The sequence below is a fragment of the Medicago sativa genome, chromosome 4 (assembly GCF_051527215.1).
Source record: "Medicago sativa cultivar Bolivia chromosome 4, Bolivia_mono, whole genome shotgun sequence".
In the NCBI taxonomy this organism is placed as follows: domain Eukaryota; kingdom Viridiplantae; phylum Streptophyta; class Magnoliopsida; order Fabales; family Fabaceae; genus Medicago; species Medicago sativa.
Genome location: NC_140752.1, coordinates 85,504,418 through 85,525,271, shown reverse-complemented (window position 1 = coordinate 85,525,271; position 20,854 = coordinate 85,504,418). Strand labels below are relative to the sequence as shown.

The 20,854-nt window shown below is 34.0% G+C and overlaps 3 protein-coding genes and 1 pseudogene across 4 annotated transcripts; 2 read left to right on the top strand and 2 right to left on the bottom strand.

The window, feature by feature from the left end:
- Positions 1–4,000: 4,000 nt before the first annotated feature.
- Positions 4,001–6,952, bottom strand: LOC146933054 (protein MAINTENANCE OF MERISTEMS-like). Its single transcript, XM_085704787.1, has 3 exons — positions 6,380–6,952; positions 5,147–5,878; positions 4,001–4,944 (listed from the first exon to the last, which is right to left on the bottom strand). Exons 1-3 carry the CDS (start codon positions 6,818–6,820, stop codon positions 4,168–4,170), a joined length of 1,950 nt encoding a protein of 649 aa, XP_085560913.1. The 5' UTR covers positions 6,821–6,952; the 3' UTR covers positions 4,001–4,167.
- An 889-nt stretch (positions 6,953–7,841) lies between these two features.
- Positions 7,842–12,364, top strand: LOC146933053 (deoxyhypusine synthase-like). Its single transcript, XM_085704785.1, has 7 exons — positions 7,842–8,370; positions 8,476–8,643; positions 10,078–10,296; positions 10,981–11,067; positions 11,311–11,416; positions 11,503–11,738; positions 11,842–12,364. Exons 1-7 carry the CDS (start codon positions 8,065–8,067, stop codon positions 11,917–11,919), a joined length of 1,200 nt encoding a protein of 399 aa, XP_085560911.1. The 5' UTR covers positions 7,842–8,064; the 3' UTR covers positions 11,920–12,364.
- Positions 12,365–13,562: 1,198 nt separating this feature from the next.
- LOC146933052 (uncharacterized) lies at positions 13,563–14,398 on the bottom strand. The gene has a single exon (XM_085704786.1). The coding sequence runs from the start codon at positions 14,254–14,256 to the stop codon at positions 13,909–13,911; it is 348 nt and encodes a 115-aa protein (XP_085560912.1). The 5' UTR covers positions 14,257–14,398; the 3' UTR covers positions 13,563–13,908.
- Positions 14,399–17,187: 2,789 nt separating this feature from the next.
- Positions 17,188–20,845, top strand: LOC146933051 (glycolate oxidase-like; annotated as a pseudogene). Its single transcript, XR_015007315.1, has 5 exons — positions 17,188–18,450; positions 18,564–18,688; positions 18,887–18,933; positions 19,220–19,297; positions 19,677–20,845. The product of XR_015007315.1 is annotated as a glycolate oxidase-like (transcript).
- The last annotated feature ends 9 nt before the right edge of the window (positions 20,846–20,854 follow it).

The following is a 20,854-nucleotide window of genomic DNA, read 5'->3' as shown; positions in this document are numbered from 1 at the left end:
AATCATGATTTACATATTTACCCTTCTTCTCTAATTGTTTTTCAAAAGGAAATTTGGGGTATTTTTGTCCAAATATGAAAGGTGTTCCATGCTAAAACACACCTTCATAAAAGTGAGAGGGTGTGTTATAGCATAACCCATATATATATATATATATATATATATATATATATATATATATATATATATATATATATATATATATATAGGGATTTGCTAGAACACACCCACTAGTTTTTATGTGGGAGTGTTTTAGCAAGCTACACCTTAAGGTGTATTTAACTACTTTTTAGTTATAACTTGCTAAAACACACCTTCTAAAAAATAAGTGGGTGTATCCTAGCAAATGCCTATAGGAGTTGCTAACATACACCCACTTATTTTTTAGAAGGTGTGTTTTAGCAACATTCACCTTAAGGTGTATTTAACAACTTTTTAGTTATATCTTTGCTAAAACACACCTTAATAAAAACTAGTGGGTGTATCCTAGCAAACCCCATATATATATATATATATAAGTGTGTTTCAAATTATATAATTTAAGGCTTAATAGCAGTTTTAGCCCCCAAACTTTTTAAAAATTGCGATTTTGGTCCCCTAAGAAAAAAAACTACAAAACCGCCCCCTAAGTTTTGCACCTGTGGCAGTTTTGGCCCCCAAGGCCAATTTTGACTCGGTCTACGCTGACATGACACCCTAAGTGAGGTGCCACGTGTTATTTTTTTTTATTTTTTGCCTTGGGGGGGACAAAACTGCTACAGTTGCAAAACTTAGAGGGCAGTTTTGTAGTTTTTTTAGAGGGTTAAAATCGCAACTTCATGAAAGTTAAGGGGCAAAAACTGCTATTAAGCCTATAATTTAAAATAGGTTTTATAATTCAAAATGGATTGAATTTAAAAAAAAAAGAGGGCGCTTGGAGCGTAAAAAAAAAAAATCTCGTTAATTTTTGTTTTTTTTTAAGGAAAAATCTCGTTAATTTATTTACTATTGGCCCATGAGAAAAAGTCCGATAAAATTAAGAAAATTGCTGTTCACACATTAGAGAAGGCTGGGACACACATGTAAAATACGTTTTTGCCCCCTCGGCAGTTAACTGCCGAGGAATTAAAAATCCGGCTGCAGTTAACTGCCGAGGAATTCCTCGGTAGTTAACTGCCGAAGTTTTCTGCTACAAGTCTGGCAGAAGCTCTCTCATCTCCATTATTCATCACATCTTCAAAATTTTTTTCTCAAATCTCTCTCACAAATCTCTCTAAAAAACCCAACCAAATCCAACCAAATTTATTCAACAAAATCACAAGTAAGTAATTATAATGCTATTAACTTAAATTTTAGTTGTTATAAATGTTTTTATTTTTTAGTTTTTGAGTATATTTATTTTATTTTAGTTTTTAAGTAGATTTACATAGTATAATTCATTTTTAGAGTAAAATGTTTGTATGATGTTTATGTTATAGTTTAAAGTTTATTTGTTATATTTTAATTTGGTGTTTTAAATTAATTTTTTATTTTAGTTTTTAATTAGATTTACATGTTATAAATCATTTTTAGATTAGATGTTAGTTTATTAATTTTGTTAAAATGTTTGCATGATGATTATGTTATAATTTAAAAATTTTAGGGTTATTTTTTAATTTGGTGTTTTATATTTTTAATTTTATTTTAGTAAGACTATATGATTTATTTTAAGAGTAAATATAATTTGAATAATTTTGCTATATTTTACGTTAATTTTTTTTTTTAGACAATTACATTTTAGGGTTATTTTTATGATTTTTAGAGTTTATGTATAATTTGCAATGTTTGAATGAGTTTTTCATTGATTCTTTTAAATTTCTATGTGTGTAGATTTGAAACAATGGCCGGATGGATCGAAGTTCATGCAACATTCAACGGCGGAGAAACTCATAGGTTGAAGGTTCGGTGCCTTGATGTAGCGTTAAGAGGTCTCAAGGATCAACTGAATGAATTCTACCAAGGAGTCAACCCCAGAGACACAAGGAGGGTGCAAAATATTCTGTATAAACGTCCAAAGCTCGACGAGGGGAGCGTATCATTCACTTGGGTGGAGTTAAAGAACGACGAAAACGTGACGAGCATGTTTTGGGAGAACACCAAGTTCCAGTGGATCGATATGCGGGTGACGTTGCTGAGATCAACTGAAGATATCATCAACAGCTTGATTCCGCCAGAAGATCGTCATTAGTTAGGGTAAGGTGCATTCAAACTACAACATTTGTCTCACCTCTGAAATGGGGTAATTCAAACTTGCCAAACAGCGAGGACTCAAGCATTTCGCTCGCTATTCATGTTTTTCCTTTGAAAAGATTAAATTCTTGTTAGGCTGGTTTAGATGAAGGTATTAGGGGTGTGTTTGGTAAAAAGAAGCTATAAGCTAGCTGATAGCTGATAAGCTAGGTGATAGCTGAAAAGTTAACTTATAGCTGATGGCTGATAGCTGATAGCTTATAGCTGAAAAGTTAGCTTATTAAAATAAAAAGTGTTTGGTAAAATTAGCTGTTAAAGTAGCTGATAAGTATAAAATGACGTAAAAGGACATGTTTGTGTTTTTTTTTATTTTTTATAAATCATATATACAATTTTTATTACTTAATGTATTTCTTTTTAAATGTTTAAATTTATTTCAAAATATTTTCATCTTCACGCCGATAGATAAATGTGCTTTATAAATTCAATTGACATTTTTTATTCGATTTTTTTTTATTTTTTGACGAATTTATTTAACTAAACTTGTTTGACTATTTATTTATTATTTATTACTCCTTCCGTCCCATATTACTTGACACAGTTGACTCTGCCACACATATCAATGCATATTTTTTTATCTTTCATATCTTCGATTTTCTATTAGAAAAAATTATGAAAATTTAATATTTTAAAAATACTCATCAAGACGAATCTAACAAAATCTTACATGATATTGTTTATCTTTGTATATTAATAGAAAAATACGGTCAAAATATGTTAAGTCAATATTGTACATTGTCAAAGAGATCATCTATTGTGGGACATAGAGAGTATATATTTTATTTAACATTAAATATTATATGAATTACAAGCAAGGTCATAAAAAAAAAAGTGAACGGCAAAATAGAGAAAACTATACCATGTAGTGACTAGCAAGCTGTGAGCATGGATGCTGTAGGCCATAAAACGTGGGAAGTGGGTGGTTTTTTTTTTATTTAGAAATAATAAAATTAAATTAACAAGGTTAAATTTGGAAGAAATTATAAGAAGCTATAAGCTACAAGCTCAAAAACTACTTGAAATAGCTTTTCAAAAAAAACTATAAGCTTACGAAAAAAGCTTGTTACCGAACACGTCAAATTTTGATCCAACAAGCTTATAAGCTAATTCAACAAGCTATAAGCTAGCTTCTTGTTGTTACCAAACACAGCCTAGGTGTCAAGGAATGGACCTCATTTCGGTGGCACTTGAATACCTTCATCTAAATCAAGCCTGACAAAAATTTATTCTTTTCAAAGGAAAGCATGAATAGCGAGCGAAATGCTTGAGTCCTCGCCGTTTGGCAAGTTTGAATTTACCCCATTTCAGAGGTAAGACAGTTGTTGTAGTTGGAATGCCCCATTTATGTAATGTAACGAAACATGTATCGCAAAATTTATTCGAATTCACTCTATCGCAATATTTTAAATAACATAAAATAATTTTTAAAGAATTCGTAATAATTTTCTAACACAATTCTATTCTAAACAAAATAAAAAAAAAAAAATCGGCAGTCAAGTGCCGAGGAATACCTCCGCAGTCTAGTACCGAGGAAAACCTCGGCAGTTTACTGCCACCGATTTCATCATTTCCTCGGCAGTTAACTGCCGAGCCGTCCTGAAGCCAGAATTTCCAGAACCTGTTGAAGGCAGAACCTGTTACATGTGTTTTTACACATTGTAAACACATTGTTTCGATGCCAAACCATAAAGCTAGTCAAATAAAATTACAAACATAATTGAAATTGAATATATAATACGGAAACGAGCAAGTGTCATAAAAAAATGTCATCGAAACAACGTAAGAACAAATGTACTGGAAGTACTAACAAAACGGCCAAATGTCATGAAAATACACCAAGTCCTAAAAATAAATCCTAAAAATAAATCCTAAAAGTAAGTCCTGAAAATACATGCTGTCCTACTGCTGGTCCTGGTCATGCTGGTGCTGCTGGTGCCTCCTCCTCGGTCTCTGGGCTCTCCTCCTGGTAATGATCGGCGCGATCTGCTGCCTAACATCCTGCAAGGCCGCATACAGCTCCTGAGGGGTCATGCTCGTCACCTCCTGACCCAAAAACTGATCAGCATGGGCAACAGCGCTGCTAACCATGTCATAGGTGTCAGGGGAGCTTCTCGCCTCGTACCGCTCCCACTGCTCTGCAACGATATGCTCCTCGTTTGGAGGCCTCGGAACATCTCCCGGGAGAAGTGGCAAAATCTGAGGGTGAGACACAACTGTGTACCATTGTACATAGCCCTCTGCCATACGCCATGGTTGCTCTCCTGCCTGCTCACCCCAATCAGCCGCCTTAAGCGTGCGAGGGCGGAAGTCGATGAAGGCCTGCACAATCTCAGCCGGTGTCAGCTCTGCAACATCCGTCGGAGGTCTTGGGACCGACTGGACGTATCCGTACTGCCTCAATACCCTCTCCGGGAGGTGACGGTACACCCTAATATCGCCGCACATGATCCAGCCAGAATACCAGAATACCTCCTCGAAAGGCTGGTACTCCCTGTGCCCTTCGTATGGCCTCCAACATACGTCATCAAAAGTAATCCGATCAAGTGCCATCCGATACGTGGCCCCCTCTCCATGACCCTTCTGAAGAGTCCACCTCGCCGCAACCGGTAAATTTTCAATGTAGTCCGGGTTTGGATCAACAGTGTAAAACTTAGGGAAGTGCGACAAAAACCATGCCTGCACAAACCATACAAATCATAGTTATAAATAAATTAAAGTTAACTAAAAAAATAAAATTTCAATTTAACAAAATAATAATAGTAATAATAGTTAAGAAACAGAATAAATATAACAAAATATAACAAAATAAATATAACAAAATATAACAAAATAATAATAGTTAACAAACAAAATAAAATTTAAATTTAATTTTTCTTACAGTGAGCAGTGTCACGCTTCCCCCAAGCTGTCTGTCTTCGGGCAAGCAGGCATGAGCTAACTCATCATAAAGGTATGCAAGTGCCATCCCTCCCCACGAATAAGCACGCATCCCCGCGTAGCCGTCCGCCATAGTCGTCAAATAAATCAACTGGATGCGCTTGTTGCTTCTATCCCCAAACAACAGGCATCCAACCAAGTATAGAAGGTAGCACTTCACACAATAAGTCCTAACCCTCTCCAGCTCATCCAGCTCCTCTGGATCCTCTGTATCCGCCAACAAGTTAGCTCTACCAAGGTGCGTCGTATAGAAATCCCTCAGCTTTGGATAACTAATGTATCCACCATACTCTGTATTGCAGATTTTCTCTGCCTCCTTCATCGACGCACCCAAGTGAGTCATCAGTAGTGCCTCTCCCTCATGTCTCAGCATCTTCTTCCGGTGGCCCAACATCCGCCCTTCAATCGGGACATGCATAAGACATGCGACATCATCCAAAGTCACAGTCATCTCCCCCATAGGCATGTGAAAAGTGCTGGTCTCGGGATGCCACCTCTCGCATAGAGTCATCAGCAAAGCGTGAGGCACAGTGGCGTAGCCCAAGTAGACCAAGTCATGTAAGCCACTCGCCCTAAGCGGATCCCAAAACCATCTCTGATTGGGGTTTGGACGTCCGAGACTCAAAATCTTGGGGCCATGATTAATTGGCTTTACAACACGCTTCTTGCGGCACTGAAAAAATAGAAAAATAAACATAGTTTAAACAATGTAAACATTTAAAACTTAATAAATGCTAAAATAAAAATAAAGAAAACATATAAAGAAAATCACATATTAATAAAAGTTGATATAATAATTAAAAAAAACATAGTAAGAAAACATATAAAAAAAACATATTAATAAAACATATAAATAAAACATATTAATAATAATTAAACAAACACACACATAATTAAACATATTAAACATATAAAATGGAGAAAACATATTAAGAAAACATATAAAGAAAACATATTAAGAAAACATATTAAATCAAGAAAGAAAAAATAAAGAAAATAATTAAACAAACACACACATAATTAAACATATTAAACATATAAAATGGAGAAAACATATAAAGAAAACATTTTAAGAAAACATATTAAATCAAGAAAGAAAAAATAAAGAAAATAATTAAACAAACACACACATAATTAAACATAAAGAAAGAACATTTAAAAAAACAATACTTACGTCATCCTTATTATACCAAAGCGGCAATGCCACATGATTGGCATAAGAGTGAAGCAAAGATATGTCCTGCGGTCCTCCAGGAAAGGGAGCGTCCGTAGGCAACACCTCCGGGGCAGCCGCCATAGCAATGTCATCCTCGTTTGGCTCCCCTGGCATATGCGGCTGCTCTGGCATATGCTGCTCGTCGTACCCACCATCAGTCACATCATGGTGATCCTGATAGTTCAGGTACTCCACCTCCTGGGTCGAGTCAACCACCTGCGACTGTTCAGGATGCGCCTGAGAAGCCTCAGATGCCTGAGAAGTCCCTGAACCATCCGCCCTCCGACCTCTTCCCCTCTTTAGGATGTGCCCCCTTTGCCTCTCCCTCCGGTGGCTTTGAGTCATCGCACGCCTACCACCAATCATCTTAGATGGATCAATGGGCTCCTGATCGGCCATATCTACACATCATAAAATCAGTCATACAATCATCATTATGTCCATCATTCATAACCTAAACTAAAATCATCATTACAATCATCATTATGTCCATCATCCATAACCTAAAATCATTCATACACTAAAAAATCAATATACACTTAATATCATTCATTTCCATAACCTAATATCATTCATATAAACCTAACTAAACCTAAAACCATTCAATATAACCATCATTTCAATATAATCATTATTATCATCATTTCAACATCATTCACATTTCCATAAACATAAACATAACTAAACCTAAAACCATCCAATATAATCATCATTTCAATATAATTTGTGTGCAACATTTCCATCATAACCTAAACATCATTCAATATAATTCTCATAACATAAACTAACTAAATAATCAATAAAATTGTCATTGAGGCATTTTATCAAACACTATGTGTGCAAAGTATAAAACATATTCAAATTGTGTTCATTTGCCACCATTCAAAGCCACATTGTCATTTAAACAGCATAGGCAACAACTACATTCATTTATCAATTCAAAAACTACACATGCAATCATTAAATTGTCAATTTTAAAATCAACCCTAACCACATGCAAACTACTCTAGTTTTTTTAAAAAATAAACCTAAACAAACTAACATTAACATTGCAATGATTAAGGGTACTTACTTGTGATAGTGTGGTGATGATTGGCTTTCAATTCGTGAAAATGTGCTTTGGAGTGAATTTGGATGTGTTTGAAGCAAAAGAATGCAACTGGAACTGCTTCTGTTTCGATCTGTTTATGTTCAGAAAACTTCGGCAGTTAACTATCGAGGAATTCCTCGGCAGTTAACTGCAACCGGATTTTTAATTCCTCGGCAGTTAACTGCCGAGGGGGCAAAAACGTATTTTACATGTGTGTCCCAGCCTTCTCTAATGTGTCAACAACAATTTTCTAAAATTAAACCCTACTCTAGGTTTAACATACCAGTAAATTTTTGCTTTTTATTTGTGTTAACCCTTCTCCAATTCCTTGCACAACCATCTCCTCAAACCTTCTTCTTCTGGAGCAAAGTCGCCATTCCCTACCTCCTTCTTCATTCTTATTCTCTATAACAAACGGTCCGACCGGATCCAAGTTGCACCGGTTCGAACCGCTTTAGTTACTACTAACGGTTCGAACCGTTATTTTTCAACCCGTGACAAACGTGGAAGGCTTCGTTGTTTCTTCTTCTTCTTCTTCTTCTTATTAATTACCATGCGTTTTTGTTTTTCTTTTGAGTCATTGAAGTCTTGTTTTTTGTCGTGTTTCTGTCTTGAGACCGTGAAAGAGAAAACAAAGAGTACGAGAATGAGTGAAACAAAGCAAGAAGATGATACAATTATGTCCTCAGTTCACTCCACTGTCTTCAAAGAATCCGAAAATCTCGCAGGAAAGTGTGTCCAAATCGAGGGTTATGATTTCAACCGCGGCGTCGATTATCAACAGCTTCTCAAATCAATGCTCACAACTGGTTTTCAAGCTTCCAACTTTGGTGATGCCGTTAAAGTCGTTAATCAAATGGTAATTTTTCTAAATTTAATACTAACCCATCTTTGTTTTTTATATATTTTTCAATTTTGCTTATAAAGTTTTTTCCTTTGTGTTTTTTTGGAACATGGGTTGAAGCTAGATTGGAGGTTGGTTGATGAACCAATTGATGAGGATTGTGATGAAGATAAGAAGGATTTGGAGTATAGGAAATCTGTTACATGCAAAGTGTTTTTGGGTTTCACTTCTAATCTTATCTCTTCTGGTGTTAGAGATGTTGTTCGTTACCTTTGTCAGCATCACATGGTGAGTGTGTTTTTTTGGTTTAATTTGTCATTAACTCATTCTCATTCTGATTATGTATTTGCTAATCTAAATGGCCACTGACAAAAGTTTTTAATTTCACCCTAAGCTAATTGCTCTTGAATTCATTGGATTGTTTTGGGGGTTGGGTAACTCAACTAGTTTGAGCTAAGGTCCCAAGTTTAAAAATCTGGGTGAAGGAGAAAAATACTAATCTAAATTACTACCATTGACCTTTGAAAAAAAAAAAGACGAATATAGGATGGTGTGGAGCAAAAACTGTTAATATCTTTCTTCAGATTAGGTCTTTAGTGTTGAATTCAATATGCGAATGTTTTAGCATCATAATTATGGAATTTGCTACTGTGGATATCTTTGCCTTGTTTTGATTGCATAGGGGCTTTTGTGTTTTATATAGGTCTATTGGCTGGTGTTAGTTAAAATCTGTGATATTGAAGGCAAGCAAGTCTTTATGTCATATGTCTTATGCTATATAGGCTTTTATTTTGGTTGGCTGCACTTGATGAAATCTTGTTGAATATTGTAATTTTTCTCATATATGCCTTATGCTTTGGGTTACGATTATTATATGAATGTATCTTTTCCTTTTAAAAAAAATAAAAACATCTGAAATGTTGTAGTGTCACCATCAACTAAGAACATGGAAGCCGGTGAAGCTTCGGGTTAATTTTGGAATATGTGGGTGCTGTTAGATAATCTCAAATGGGGTTTACATGTTCAAACTTTGATGTTGAACTTTAAATTTATGCAATATCAAGTCAGGGGGTTAGTTAATGTGCAAAGAGTCGAAATTTCCGATTTCGCTGTGTTTGCTCAGTTTTTCACCATGGCTTGGCTGATTTCATCTAGTTTTTCACCATGCTTAATCGCCAAGCGACTCGACACTGTCACTAAGCTAATTTCCTTGAATTTCTTATATGTTGCTTGTCACTTAGGGAAGAACAAGATTTGCTTACCAAATTCAGTTTCTTCTTTCCCACTGATTTTCATAGTGATGGAATTATAAAATTTTCTAGTTTTAATCTACTCTGCGTGCGTGTGTAGAAATACGATAGACAAGATTATGCATGACTATGAGCTAGTATATACATGTATAAAGGTATATGGGTGATGTTTCCTTCCTAGCTTAGGTGTTACACCAAGTATAGTATATTAGGTCAAGCATGAAAATATTGTAATGTGAGATTGCCTATTGCAATTTCCTTTTACTAGATGTATTTGAAGATCCTGGTGGGTTTAATGAAGCTGTGATATAGCTTATATATATATATATATATATATATTTTTTTTTTGGTGATACAGCTTATATTTATTGAATTGGAAGCTCGCTAAACCAAGTGTTTTTTTTTTTTTTTTTTTTAATTTTGTGAATGACATGGTAGTCTTGTTATTATTTTTGTTGCATCTGTTCTACAGGTTCATGTAGTTGTTACAACTACAGGTGGTATTGAAGAAGATCTTATAAAGTGCCTTGCACCAACATATAAAGGAGAGTTCTCTTTGCCCGGAGCTTATCTTCGCTCAAAAGGATTGAATCGAATCGGTAATTTATTGGTCCCTAATGAAAATTATTGCAAATTTGAGGACTGGATTATTCCTATTTTTGATCAAATGTTGAAGGAGCAAAAGGAAGAGGTATTTTATTTTTTACTTTTCCCTTATTACAAAAATTATTATATGGTTCAGTTTTTGTGAAGGTAATCAAAACCGGATGGTTTGACTGGGAACCAGACCTATGTTTGGTTCGGAAGACTCCGAGTACCGGTGGTTTGAGGGTTGGACCTTTTTAAAAAAAAAAATGTAAAAATCTGCTCTAAATTTTTAATTTTTTCCTTTTATTACCACCTTGAAAATCTTAATTAGTTATCTCCTTTAAGCAATGTGGAACTTCATGAAGTATTTTGTTCACCATAAAAGTCTTGATTTATTGTAGAAAGTCTAGGTCTCTCTTTTAAACAATGTTGGACTTAAAAAAGTAGACAGTACATTTGTAGGAAAGGAATTACCGGCAGAGAAAGGTTGAGTAAAATTACGAACAAATGAAAATATAGTTGGAAAAAAATATTGTTTAATTATGGGTCCAACACTGAGCAGACCATTAAACCTTGAATCAGCAACTACAGCGATTCAATGTTCGGTCCGATTTTAGATACCTTGTTTTTTTGTTGATGCCTGGAGTCACATTTAGTGGTCATGCTAATTATATTTGAATACACTTATTCTGCTGGAAAAAGAACCTCTTATGAAGGAGGTTCTTTTTTAGTTTTCACTAAACTTTTTTCCCTGTCACTTCAGTTTTTTTTTTTTTTTAATTGGCAGAAAGTGCTGTGGACACCGTCTAAGTTAATAGCTCGATTGGGAAAAGAGATCAACAATGAAAACTCCTACCTTTACTGGGCATATAAGGCAAGAATGATATCAAGTTTAATTTCAGCAAAATATATTGTTCTCTACTTCGTTTCTGATTCAAATCTTTACACTAGTTTCTTTTTCGATAGTTATGCTGTTAATTTTCTAGATATCTTGCATTGTGTTACATACAGAATGCAACATGGTTATATGTATTGATTTTCTTATTTACTTAATAACTGGAGTATCAGAAAATTGCACATAATATAATACCATTGATATTTTTTTGGTGTTTTGCAGAACAATATTCCAGTTTATTGTCCAGGATTAACCGATGGCTCACTGGGTGACATGCTGTACTTCCATTCCTTCCACAACCCTGGTCTGATTGTGGACATAGTGCAAGGTTTTTACTCCATTCTTTTTTACTCTACTGCATGGATGATTTTGAAACAATTTGAATCATAACTAAAATAATTGGCAATGCAACAGATATAAGGGCCATGAATGGTGAAGCTGTACATGCAAATCCTAGCAAGACGGGCATGATTATTTTAGGAGGCGGCCTTCCAAAACATCACATTTGCAATGCCAATATGATGCGCAATGGTGCAGACTATGCGGTTTTTATTAATACTGCACAAGAATTTGATGGAAGTGATTCTGGAGCTCGTCCAGATGAGGCTGTTTCATGGGGGAAAATACGAGGATCTGCTAAAACTGTTAAGGTACATCCTATATACTTTCACTACTTGTTTTCTTTACAGAATACTCTAAACTTTTGCTGTATTTTATCCCTTAAAACTATGTTTCTTTATTTCACTAAACCAGGTACATTGTGATGCAACGATAGCATTCCCTCTGCTGGTTGCTGAAACATTTGCCTCAAGAACGTCACCCCTTAATTGATAAAGGTCCACCGTCAAAAGTAAAAGGTGTGGCTGGGAAGTGTTTTACCGCAGCTCCACTTGTGAGTGCCAAATGTTTTGGTATGTAACTTATAAGACCAAGGTCGGCTGTATGTCATACTTGAGTTGAGGTCAAAGTTCATTTGCAATGCAGTGTGTTTGAGGATCTTGATGGACCAGTTTGCCATTGACTTTTAATTTGACTGTCTTGTTATTCGCAAGGTCCACATAACAAGCATTTTTACCATTTAGAAACAATTTATTAGTCCTGAAGGAATTGAGAGTCATGAATTCAGATGTAAATTATGCAATGCTAACTATATTTTTTTGGAACTGTGGTTTCTCTTAGATTTGAGGTGTTGAAAACTGTAATATCTAGAGCAAATAAGACTAGAAAAGTTTATCAACTATTACTGATCAGTTATAGTATCTTCAATATTTTCCAACTGATGGCTGTATTTCACATGGGAGAAAAAGAATTGATTTTTACAAGCCAATGAATTTAACAGTTAAAAAGATATAACCAATACTGAATAAGAGAAACACTAGCTAGGAAAATGCTGGCATTGACAAAGTTGAGCTATCAAAAAACAAGCTATACTAGAGCTTTCAACAATGAACTTTGCTCCTCCCAACAATACTTTTTTGATACACATGGTGAAGATCGTGTTCATAATGATATGGCCAAGATATCAAACCATCTAGAAAAGTCTATCAAACTTGTTGATTGTCCTGATCTTGATAAAGAGGTTGCATGTCACTTTAAATAACATCTGCTGTCCAACAGGTGTGACCTCAATAGGGAAAACTTGACTTGGTAATTTTAAGATTGAAAAATGGTTATATGGTCATAAATTTCTCATTTCCTATTGTTTTTAAAGCTTCAAATATCACCTTATCACCTTATCACAATCTTCAAATAACTATTTAATCCTTTTTTGTTATCAAGTTTCCATCATTGTTAGCCCGTCTGGAAATCTGTTGGTGAACAAGGGGGATTCTCTTATTCTAACTTCATACTTAGATATCAAACCTTTGACTACTTGCAGGTGAATCCCATACCAATCTACTGTTGGCGGATACGAATTTTGTTAAGTGATTTAAACATTTAATCCTCAGAGTTTAATTTAATTACTTCTTTCAACATAAGACCGGTATGAGAGTGACACTAGTTGCAACTGGCCACTAGGAAAGAAGAACCAGTAAACTGAAGCAAAAAAGCTTTTAAGTTTGTATGCATCAAATTCAAAAAAATATTTTATTTTATTAGCAACCTCTCAACAAATCAGAACAAAAGAATTGAATAAAATAAAGACTGGAAAAGTATTATATTCATACAAGCCTTACGAAAAAATGTCCATGTAGTAATTGTAAATCATGATTAGGATTCAAATCTTTTTACCAAGAGAAAGAGAGTTACATATGAGAAATATGAAATTTTACTCATACAATATCATAATTTTATATGAACAGATGAACATCAACACATGAGTAAAGTCAAGTCAATTTGAGATTAGTCGGCTCACATTACATCTTCATCAAATCATTTTTAAATAATTTTCACCGTTGATTTGAGATGAGACGACCAAAATCAGTTAATCCGTGTGATGAATCAAATTACTCGACAATCCAATTTCTGAGCAATTTTGATGTTTAAGACTATGCTATGCCATTGTAATTTGATTTCCTCATAGTATAACATTGCAAGTTCACACAACCCAAATCTAGCTAATTAAGAAACAACTTCATTATGAGGTACAAGAAGCTGACAATATTAACTCCAACAATCCCTACATCTCATGTCTAGTGACATGCACTTCATTTTTTAACCTAAGTTTAATGCATGTTTAGATTCACGACAAGTTTAGCAAAATCACGCGACTTTGTTGAAACTCCACAGTAAAATTACAACGGCACACCATGATTCTACCAAAATCGCGACAATCCAAACAAAACATACATTAGAATACATCATAGCAGCACACATATGCTAAGAAATAAGACCATGCAGAGAAGGTTGGTATGAAATAAGAAAGAAAAGCAACAAAAGGACAAAGGCAACCCCCCAAGGAGAACCACCAGCTCTATGGATAGCACCTGGTTCAGATCCTGGCATGGGAAAGTTTAACTGGCTACCAGTGGAGAGCCAATGAACAATGATGATTAATAGCAGTGGAGAAATTACCAACAAACGTTGCAGCAACTCTGATGCAGTAGCCATTATTGCATCATAGATTATGTAACAAAAAATTCCACAAATGAGGGTAATAGCCACCATCACAAGCCAGTTTTCTGAGAAGTTGAAACCTGAAGATGATGACCATTTTGAAGAAGCCATGAGATTGGGAAGAGTGAATGATTGCAAAGTGGCTCAGAAACTAAAGCATAGTAGTGGACTCACTATGGGGAAATTACTTGCTTATGTACAATATAGGTAGCTGTCATTTTTGTATTTTATTTGAGTACATTTCATGGATTTGTGGATCATATGGTTTATGACATCAACAGATACAATACAATTATGTGTTTTCTTTTTACTTTTTTGGAGGGTTGGGTGGATTCTTGGATAATGGGGCAAATCATATCTCACATCTTCATACGTGTGTTACTAAACCTGACCTTATGTGGTCCAAGATTCTTTTTTATGTTTAATGTATATATTATTGAGGGTATCCGAGTTTATGTTGTAACATAATATACCTACAAAAAATATGTTATAACACACTAGTACTTTTTATAAGTGTTTGAAATGTTGATAAACAATTTTTAGTTTATTCACGAACTCACCAAATACATAAAATTAACTGTTTATGTATTACATAGATGCACTTTCCCATGTGAATGCATGTGATTATGAATAAAATTACCCTGGTGAATATGGACCACAAGACCATTGAAAACCATCCAAACAAATTAGATGTTTAACCATGAGTTTAGGGTGCATTTGAATGAGTATAGATAATGTTTTCATGATTACTTTATTGCTTTGTTAAAACATCTTATCTTTGGTATAAATCGAGCATCCTTTGTGCGCAACTGCGATTAAAATGGAAGGCAAACTCTCTCTTAAGAGTTTTAACGCTGATGCATGCCCAATGCTGAATTCGAATCCAAGATCTTAGTTAAGATAAAAAAGACTCATGTCATCTCATCTAAGAGCTCATGTGTCGTTAAAATATCCTATCTAATTGTTGTAAAAAGATATAAGTGCAATTTTTTTTTTTGTGAGCTTTGATTGGAGTAAAACTGAAAGAGTACACTTTCTTGTGACGCATGGGTGAGGTTTAGTATGGGAAAGCAAAGTTGTTTCCCATCATGGGAAAGTTTTTTTTGAACCGTTAGATTAAAGAGGAATACACATTTTATGATGGTATGTCTATACTATATAATCCATCAGCATTCTCTCTCCTCCATTCCACCACCACACTATCTTCCATCTCAGTCTTACTTTTCAATCCAAAGAACACAAATTTACTACTCAAATTTGGACAAACTGAGCTGAGTTTTGGAAACAAGGAGGGACTATGTTGTCGCCATCAGCAAACTTATAAGCATCTGTACCAATAACAGAGAGATGAATCAAACTCCAATAAATCTCCCCAAACATAGAAAACACTACAAGAGTCATATGTAATCAAGAAACCAATATTTTTTTTTATCATTTCTTTATGTAAATTCAGCACCATCACATATACAAACACTAGATCTGGTTCGACTTTTCCTTCATCATCACATATTCAAAAATTAGATCAGTTCGGCATCCATAACTTTACTACCGAAAGTGACTGGAAACTCTCCTGCAGTGGTGTGCCGTGGGTCTCCGGCGAAGGTTCTTAGAACTAGATGTTAATAAATAAATAAATAATTTGTTTTTCTTCAAACTCTACTTATTTTTTATACCCAGATTGCTTCTGGCAGAGTAATTTTGATTTTGGTGCTTGTTTTTCTTTTAAATTAGATGTTGATAAATAAATAAATAATTAGTTTGAATAAGTCTTATTTTAGAAACAATTGGGAGAGAAAAAAAATCTAGTATGAATTTGTGTTGTTTCTATGACTGAGCAAGTAAAGAAAATGGTGGACGTGGGTTAGTTTCAATCCCATGATGTTGAAGACAATGTAAACAAGATATGGTGTGTGTGGTCTATGATTAAATCAGTGTTCCTATTTAATCAAGTGGTAAAAAAATAGCTTTCCCATGGTGGGAAACAAGTTTCCTTTCCCATACTAAATGTCACCGCATGGAAAACTAATATCCTATCTAATTGGGTGGCATTTAGCATGAGAAAAGAGAATTGTTTCCCACCATGGGAAAGTATTTTTTGGCCGTCAGATTAAAGAGGATCACTGATCTTATTATTGTATGCATACACTATATCTTTTCCAACTTTGTCTTCAACCTCACTATCATCTCTCTCATTTCACCACCACCAAACTCAAGTCAACAACCCACCTCATTAAACAACCCCTCCAACCTCACGGATCCTTCCCCACTGGTTTTCATTTCGAATTTCGCTGTTTGACATGAAATTGGTCTCTCAATCCCTTTCCTTTCCTGTGCATAAAAATCCCTTTCCATTATAGGTTTATAATAGGTTCCAAAATGAAAACCAATTTTAAATAATAAGACATGGAAAAAGTAAAATTCATCATTAATATTGAAAAGCATAGTTTTTGTAACAACAACCATGGCATTGATAACATATACGTGCTTTCAAAAAATCTTTCATTCATTCTCAAATATAAAAGAAAAACCACCATGTGTTTCTTTCATTCATTCTCCAATATGACTCAGTTTCATGAATTTCTTAAAATAAACACAATGAGATGGGTATTCTGAAAAACAATAAAAGATGAAATTGTGTATGAACTACCCCTTTATTCCCATGGTGCTGTTACGCTTGTGTATGATCTCCAATTCCTTCAACAATATCAGAATCGAAATAAGAATCAATTAGAATGGAAAATGGTACATAACAATGTAACATAGCAGTGGTAATGGCAAGAAAAGAAGAACAAACTTTGCATTCATGAGGGGAGAGGAGGTTAAAGATGAAGAGGCGTGGGTGTTGTTGGGTTTGAGGTTACTATTACACAAGTTGATTTTGATTCATTTAGCACCGTGGGAATAAAAGGGTAGTTCATACACAATTTCATCTTTTATTTTTTTGATTGTTTTTTATTTTTATTTTTCATGTTTCCATTTTGCTTGCCTATGAATCTGAATACTAGATTTTGTTATGTTTTTTTCCTTTTTCTGAAATGATCATATATGAAGTTGTTGTTGATTGAGTTTAATGGGTATCTTTGCCATGGATTGAATGTTGTTAAATGGGTTAAGTAAGGTTGCTGCAAGTGGTGAGAGAGACATGGAAGAGAGTGAAAAAATATTGTGGTGAGTGTCTATGATAATATCATGGTCTATATTTGATCCACTGGTAAAAAAAAAACTTTCCCATGATGGGAAACAATTCTCCTTTCCCATACTAAACCTCACCATCTAATTGTTGTAAAAAGATATAAGTGCAATTTTTTTTTTTGTGAGCTTTGATTGGAGTAAAACTGAAAGAGTACACTTTCTTGTGAAGTTTGAGTTTCTAAGTTCATTAAGTTGTAATCCTTTGCAAGTAATTGCGCAATGTTGTATAATATATAGCTTGTATTTTGTTATCAATATAATATATAGCAGGTAGAGCAAGCTCAAGGTTCACGAGTACAACACTTGTGACTTTTTAATTTACTTTAGAGATTTTTAACTTCAACGTAAAAGATGAAATAAAATAAAATTATTATACAAAACCAAGAGTGTTCTGTAGAGCTATTCATAAAAAATTACAAGAAATCAAGTGCTGTATCTGTCTTTTGTCCACATTTGATTGGAAAAAGTCTTGTTTGGACTAAAAGTAACTTTGGCATTAGATTGGAAAAAATTTCACATGAAACTTTCATTTAGATTTGAAATATCCAAATATAAATCACTTCACTTTAAACTCAATCAAATCAATTTTATAAAATTAATTCATTTAAATGTTTTGCCTGGTTTTGTTCCAAACATGACACTGACACGTAGCTTACTTGTCAGACACAACACATACCTTTACATTCCATTTTCCCAAATTATTACCGATGTCAACGTGTCATGTTTGCGTCAATAACACATAACTTATGAGTTCATTAATTTTGTTTTCCAGTGTTAGTTGTACTGTTTTCCGTTCTCCTTCAGAAGTAAATAAATATGATCCGGTAGTACTGTATCATAAATGTTTCTCAGCATTTTCGAATTTGGAGTTGATTTGGTTTAAATTCAAGTTTCTGAATAATTGTATATGTTAATCTCACTTTCAGAAGATCCTCTGAACATAACATAATAAAGTAACTTAACTATAAATAAGATCATGAATATAACAAACGTGAATGAGTATGAAGCAATTGCAAAGGAAAAGTTGCCAAATATGATATATGAGTACTTTGCATCAGGGGCAGAGGATCAGTGGACTTTGAAACAAAACTGAAATGCATTCTCAAGGATTCTGTAATATACAAACTTCTTTTATTTGATTTTCAACTTCCCTTTAATTTAACCTTGTGTGTTCTATTGAATTCAAGCCCTCGTTTCACTATCTATTATATTTATCTGATAAAAAGGTTTAGGCCGCGGATTCTTAGTGATGTAAGCAAGATAGATTTGACAACAACTGTATTAGGCTTGAAAATGTCAATGCCTATCATGATTGCTCCAACAGCCTTCCAAAAAATGGCACATCCTGAAGGTATGTCATTGAACTCACTAGTTTATGTTATATTAAGATATTGCCATTGCATCGATGTAGTATTTTGCTATTGATGCACCTTTTCTTAATACAGAAGCCTTTGATTCTTTATATGTTTGACATTATTGAAGTTTATTTCTTTATCACAATATAGAAATATACTTCTAAATTAAAATAAATCTTGCAACTTTTGTGCAGGAGAATATGCCATTGCTAGAGCAGCATCAGCAGCTGGCACCATCATGGTTTGATTTCCATAATGTTTACTTTTTACTCTAGTTTAATTCCAAAGCAAGAAGTATATTGCTACCTAGTAGTTTTTAACATATTTTACTTTTTTGCAGATGTAAGTTTAGAATTCAAGTGTTATTTAGAAAATTACACGTAAAATTGGAATCATTAAAAAAGTTATAGAGAATTAGATGATTTGTCAATGGACATGATTTATCACGAATCTCACTTGGTGCAGAAAAGATTTTGTTATTGTTGCATTTAATACATGGGAGATTCATTTTCATAATTTTGTGACAGACACTATCCTCATGGGCTAATTCCAGCATTGAAGAGGTTGCTTCAACAGAACCTGGCATTTGTTTCCTCCAACTCTATGTGGGTATATTGCCTTCAACTACTCTTTTCATGATTTTTTTTTTCTCTGAGGTGTAATTTTTTATCAACATACTATATGTTTATATAGAGTCCTTCATATTCATTATTGATCAAGTTATCAATAATGAATACAAGTGACACTATTTTTACGTATGAGTTTATTTGAAGGAAAATGAAGAAGATAAGGCTTTTTGTTATAATAGTAGTTTGACAAAACATTTCTTTTCCTTCCAATAGGTGATTTAAAGCTCTTTGCAAGTTCTTTTAATAACATAATATTATTTTACTTGCTAAAGTTACACGAGTAATAATTTAATTATCTAAATTTTCAATTATTAGTGTTGTAACCGATTTTGTTGCCGTTATTTTCTACTCTAAGGTGTTCAAAGACAGAAATGTGGTTATCCAACTTGTGAGAAGAGCCGAAAGTGCTGGTTTTAAGGCAATTGTACTCATTGCAGACTCTCCAGTTATAGGTCGTAGGGAGGCTTCCATAAAAGACAGGTTGACAATCATTGTGAAATTTCATTTCAATTGATAAGTCTTCCATTTAAAATTATAATAATAATATACTCGTGCATCCGCAGAAGTCGCACATAGTTGGTTACCATATATAGCCAGGCGAAATAGAATTAAAATACCTAAAAGTTTGTCACAAACTTTATAAAGATATAATTGAAATTATTGTCAAAAATATATTTTATTGGATTTGTTTGATGACATTTTGTACAGATTTACATTGTCATACTTGAGATTGAAGAATTTTGAAGGCATGAATCTCAAAAAGTTGGAAAAGGTGTGTGATTAATATGAAAATTTTAAAGCAGACCTTTAAGTACATGTTAGTATATATCTTTCTGCTATTGTCATCTTAGTGTTTTACTGTTGCTATTTACTCTGTGAAAATGGATATAACCTTGCAGACTAAATTCTATGATCACACCTCTATTCTTAATGGACCATATGACCAATCACTCAGCTGGAAGGTGATATAATATATATTGATCTTTCACATATATGATTTCCTAATCCAAGACATTGAATGTGGAAGTCAAGTCATAATATATACTAGACATGGCAAACCTTGTAACAGGATGTAAAGTGGCTTCAAACTATCACCTCACTGCCAAATTTAGTAAAGGGCGTACTTACTGCTAAAGACAGTAAGCTTATCAAACGGATACATCGTAGAGTTTGGCAATTTTTACCATCAGTGCAAAAAAAAAAAATTACACTGTCAATCAATCATATCTTTGAATTTCAAAATAAGTCAAACATATTTAATGAACCGACGGTTATAACTTAATGACAGTGTAAAAACACTTAAACTCACAATGCATACAATTTATATCCTATGTTTTGATGCTATGCTTCCTTGTCCATTTTATCTTTGAATTAATTATTTTTATCAATCTTGAGTTTAAATCCACAATCCTATGCTAATAATGTGGCAAGGTTAGCTATATAAGCTGGAGCTGCTGGAATCATAGTTGCCAATCATGACGCTCGCCAACTTGACTATGTCCCGGCAACTATTATGGCTTTGGAAGAGGTCTG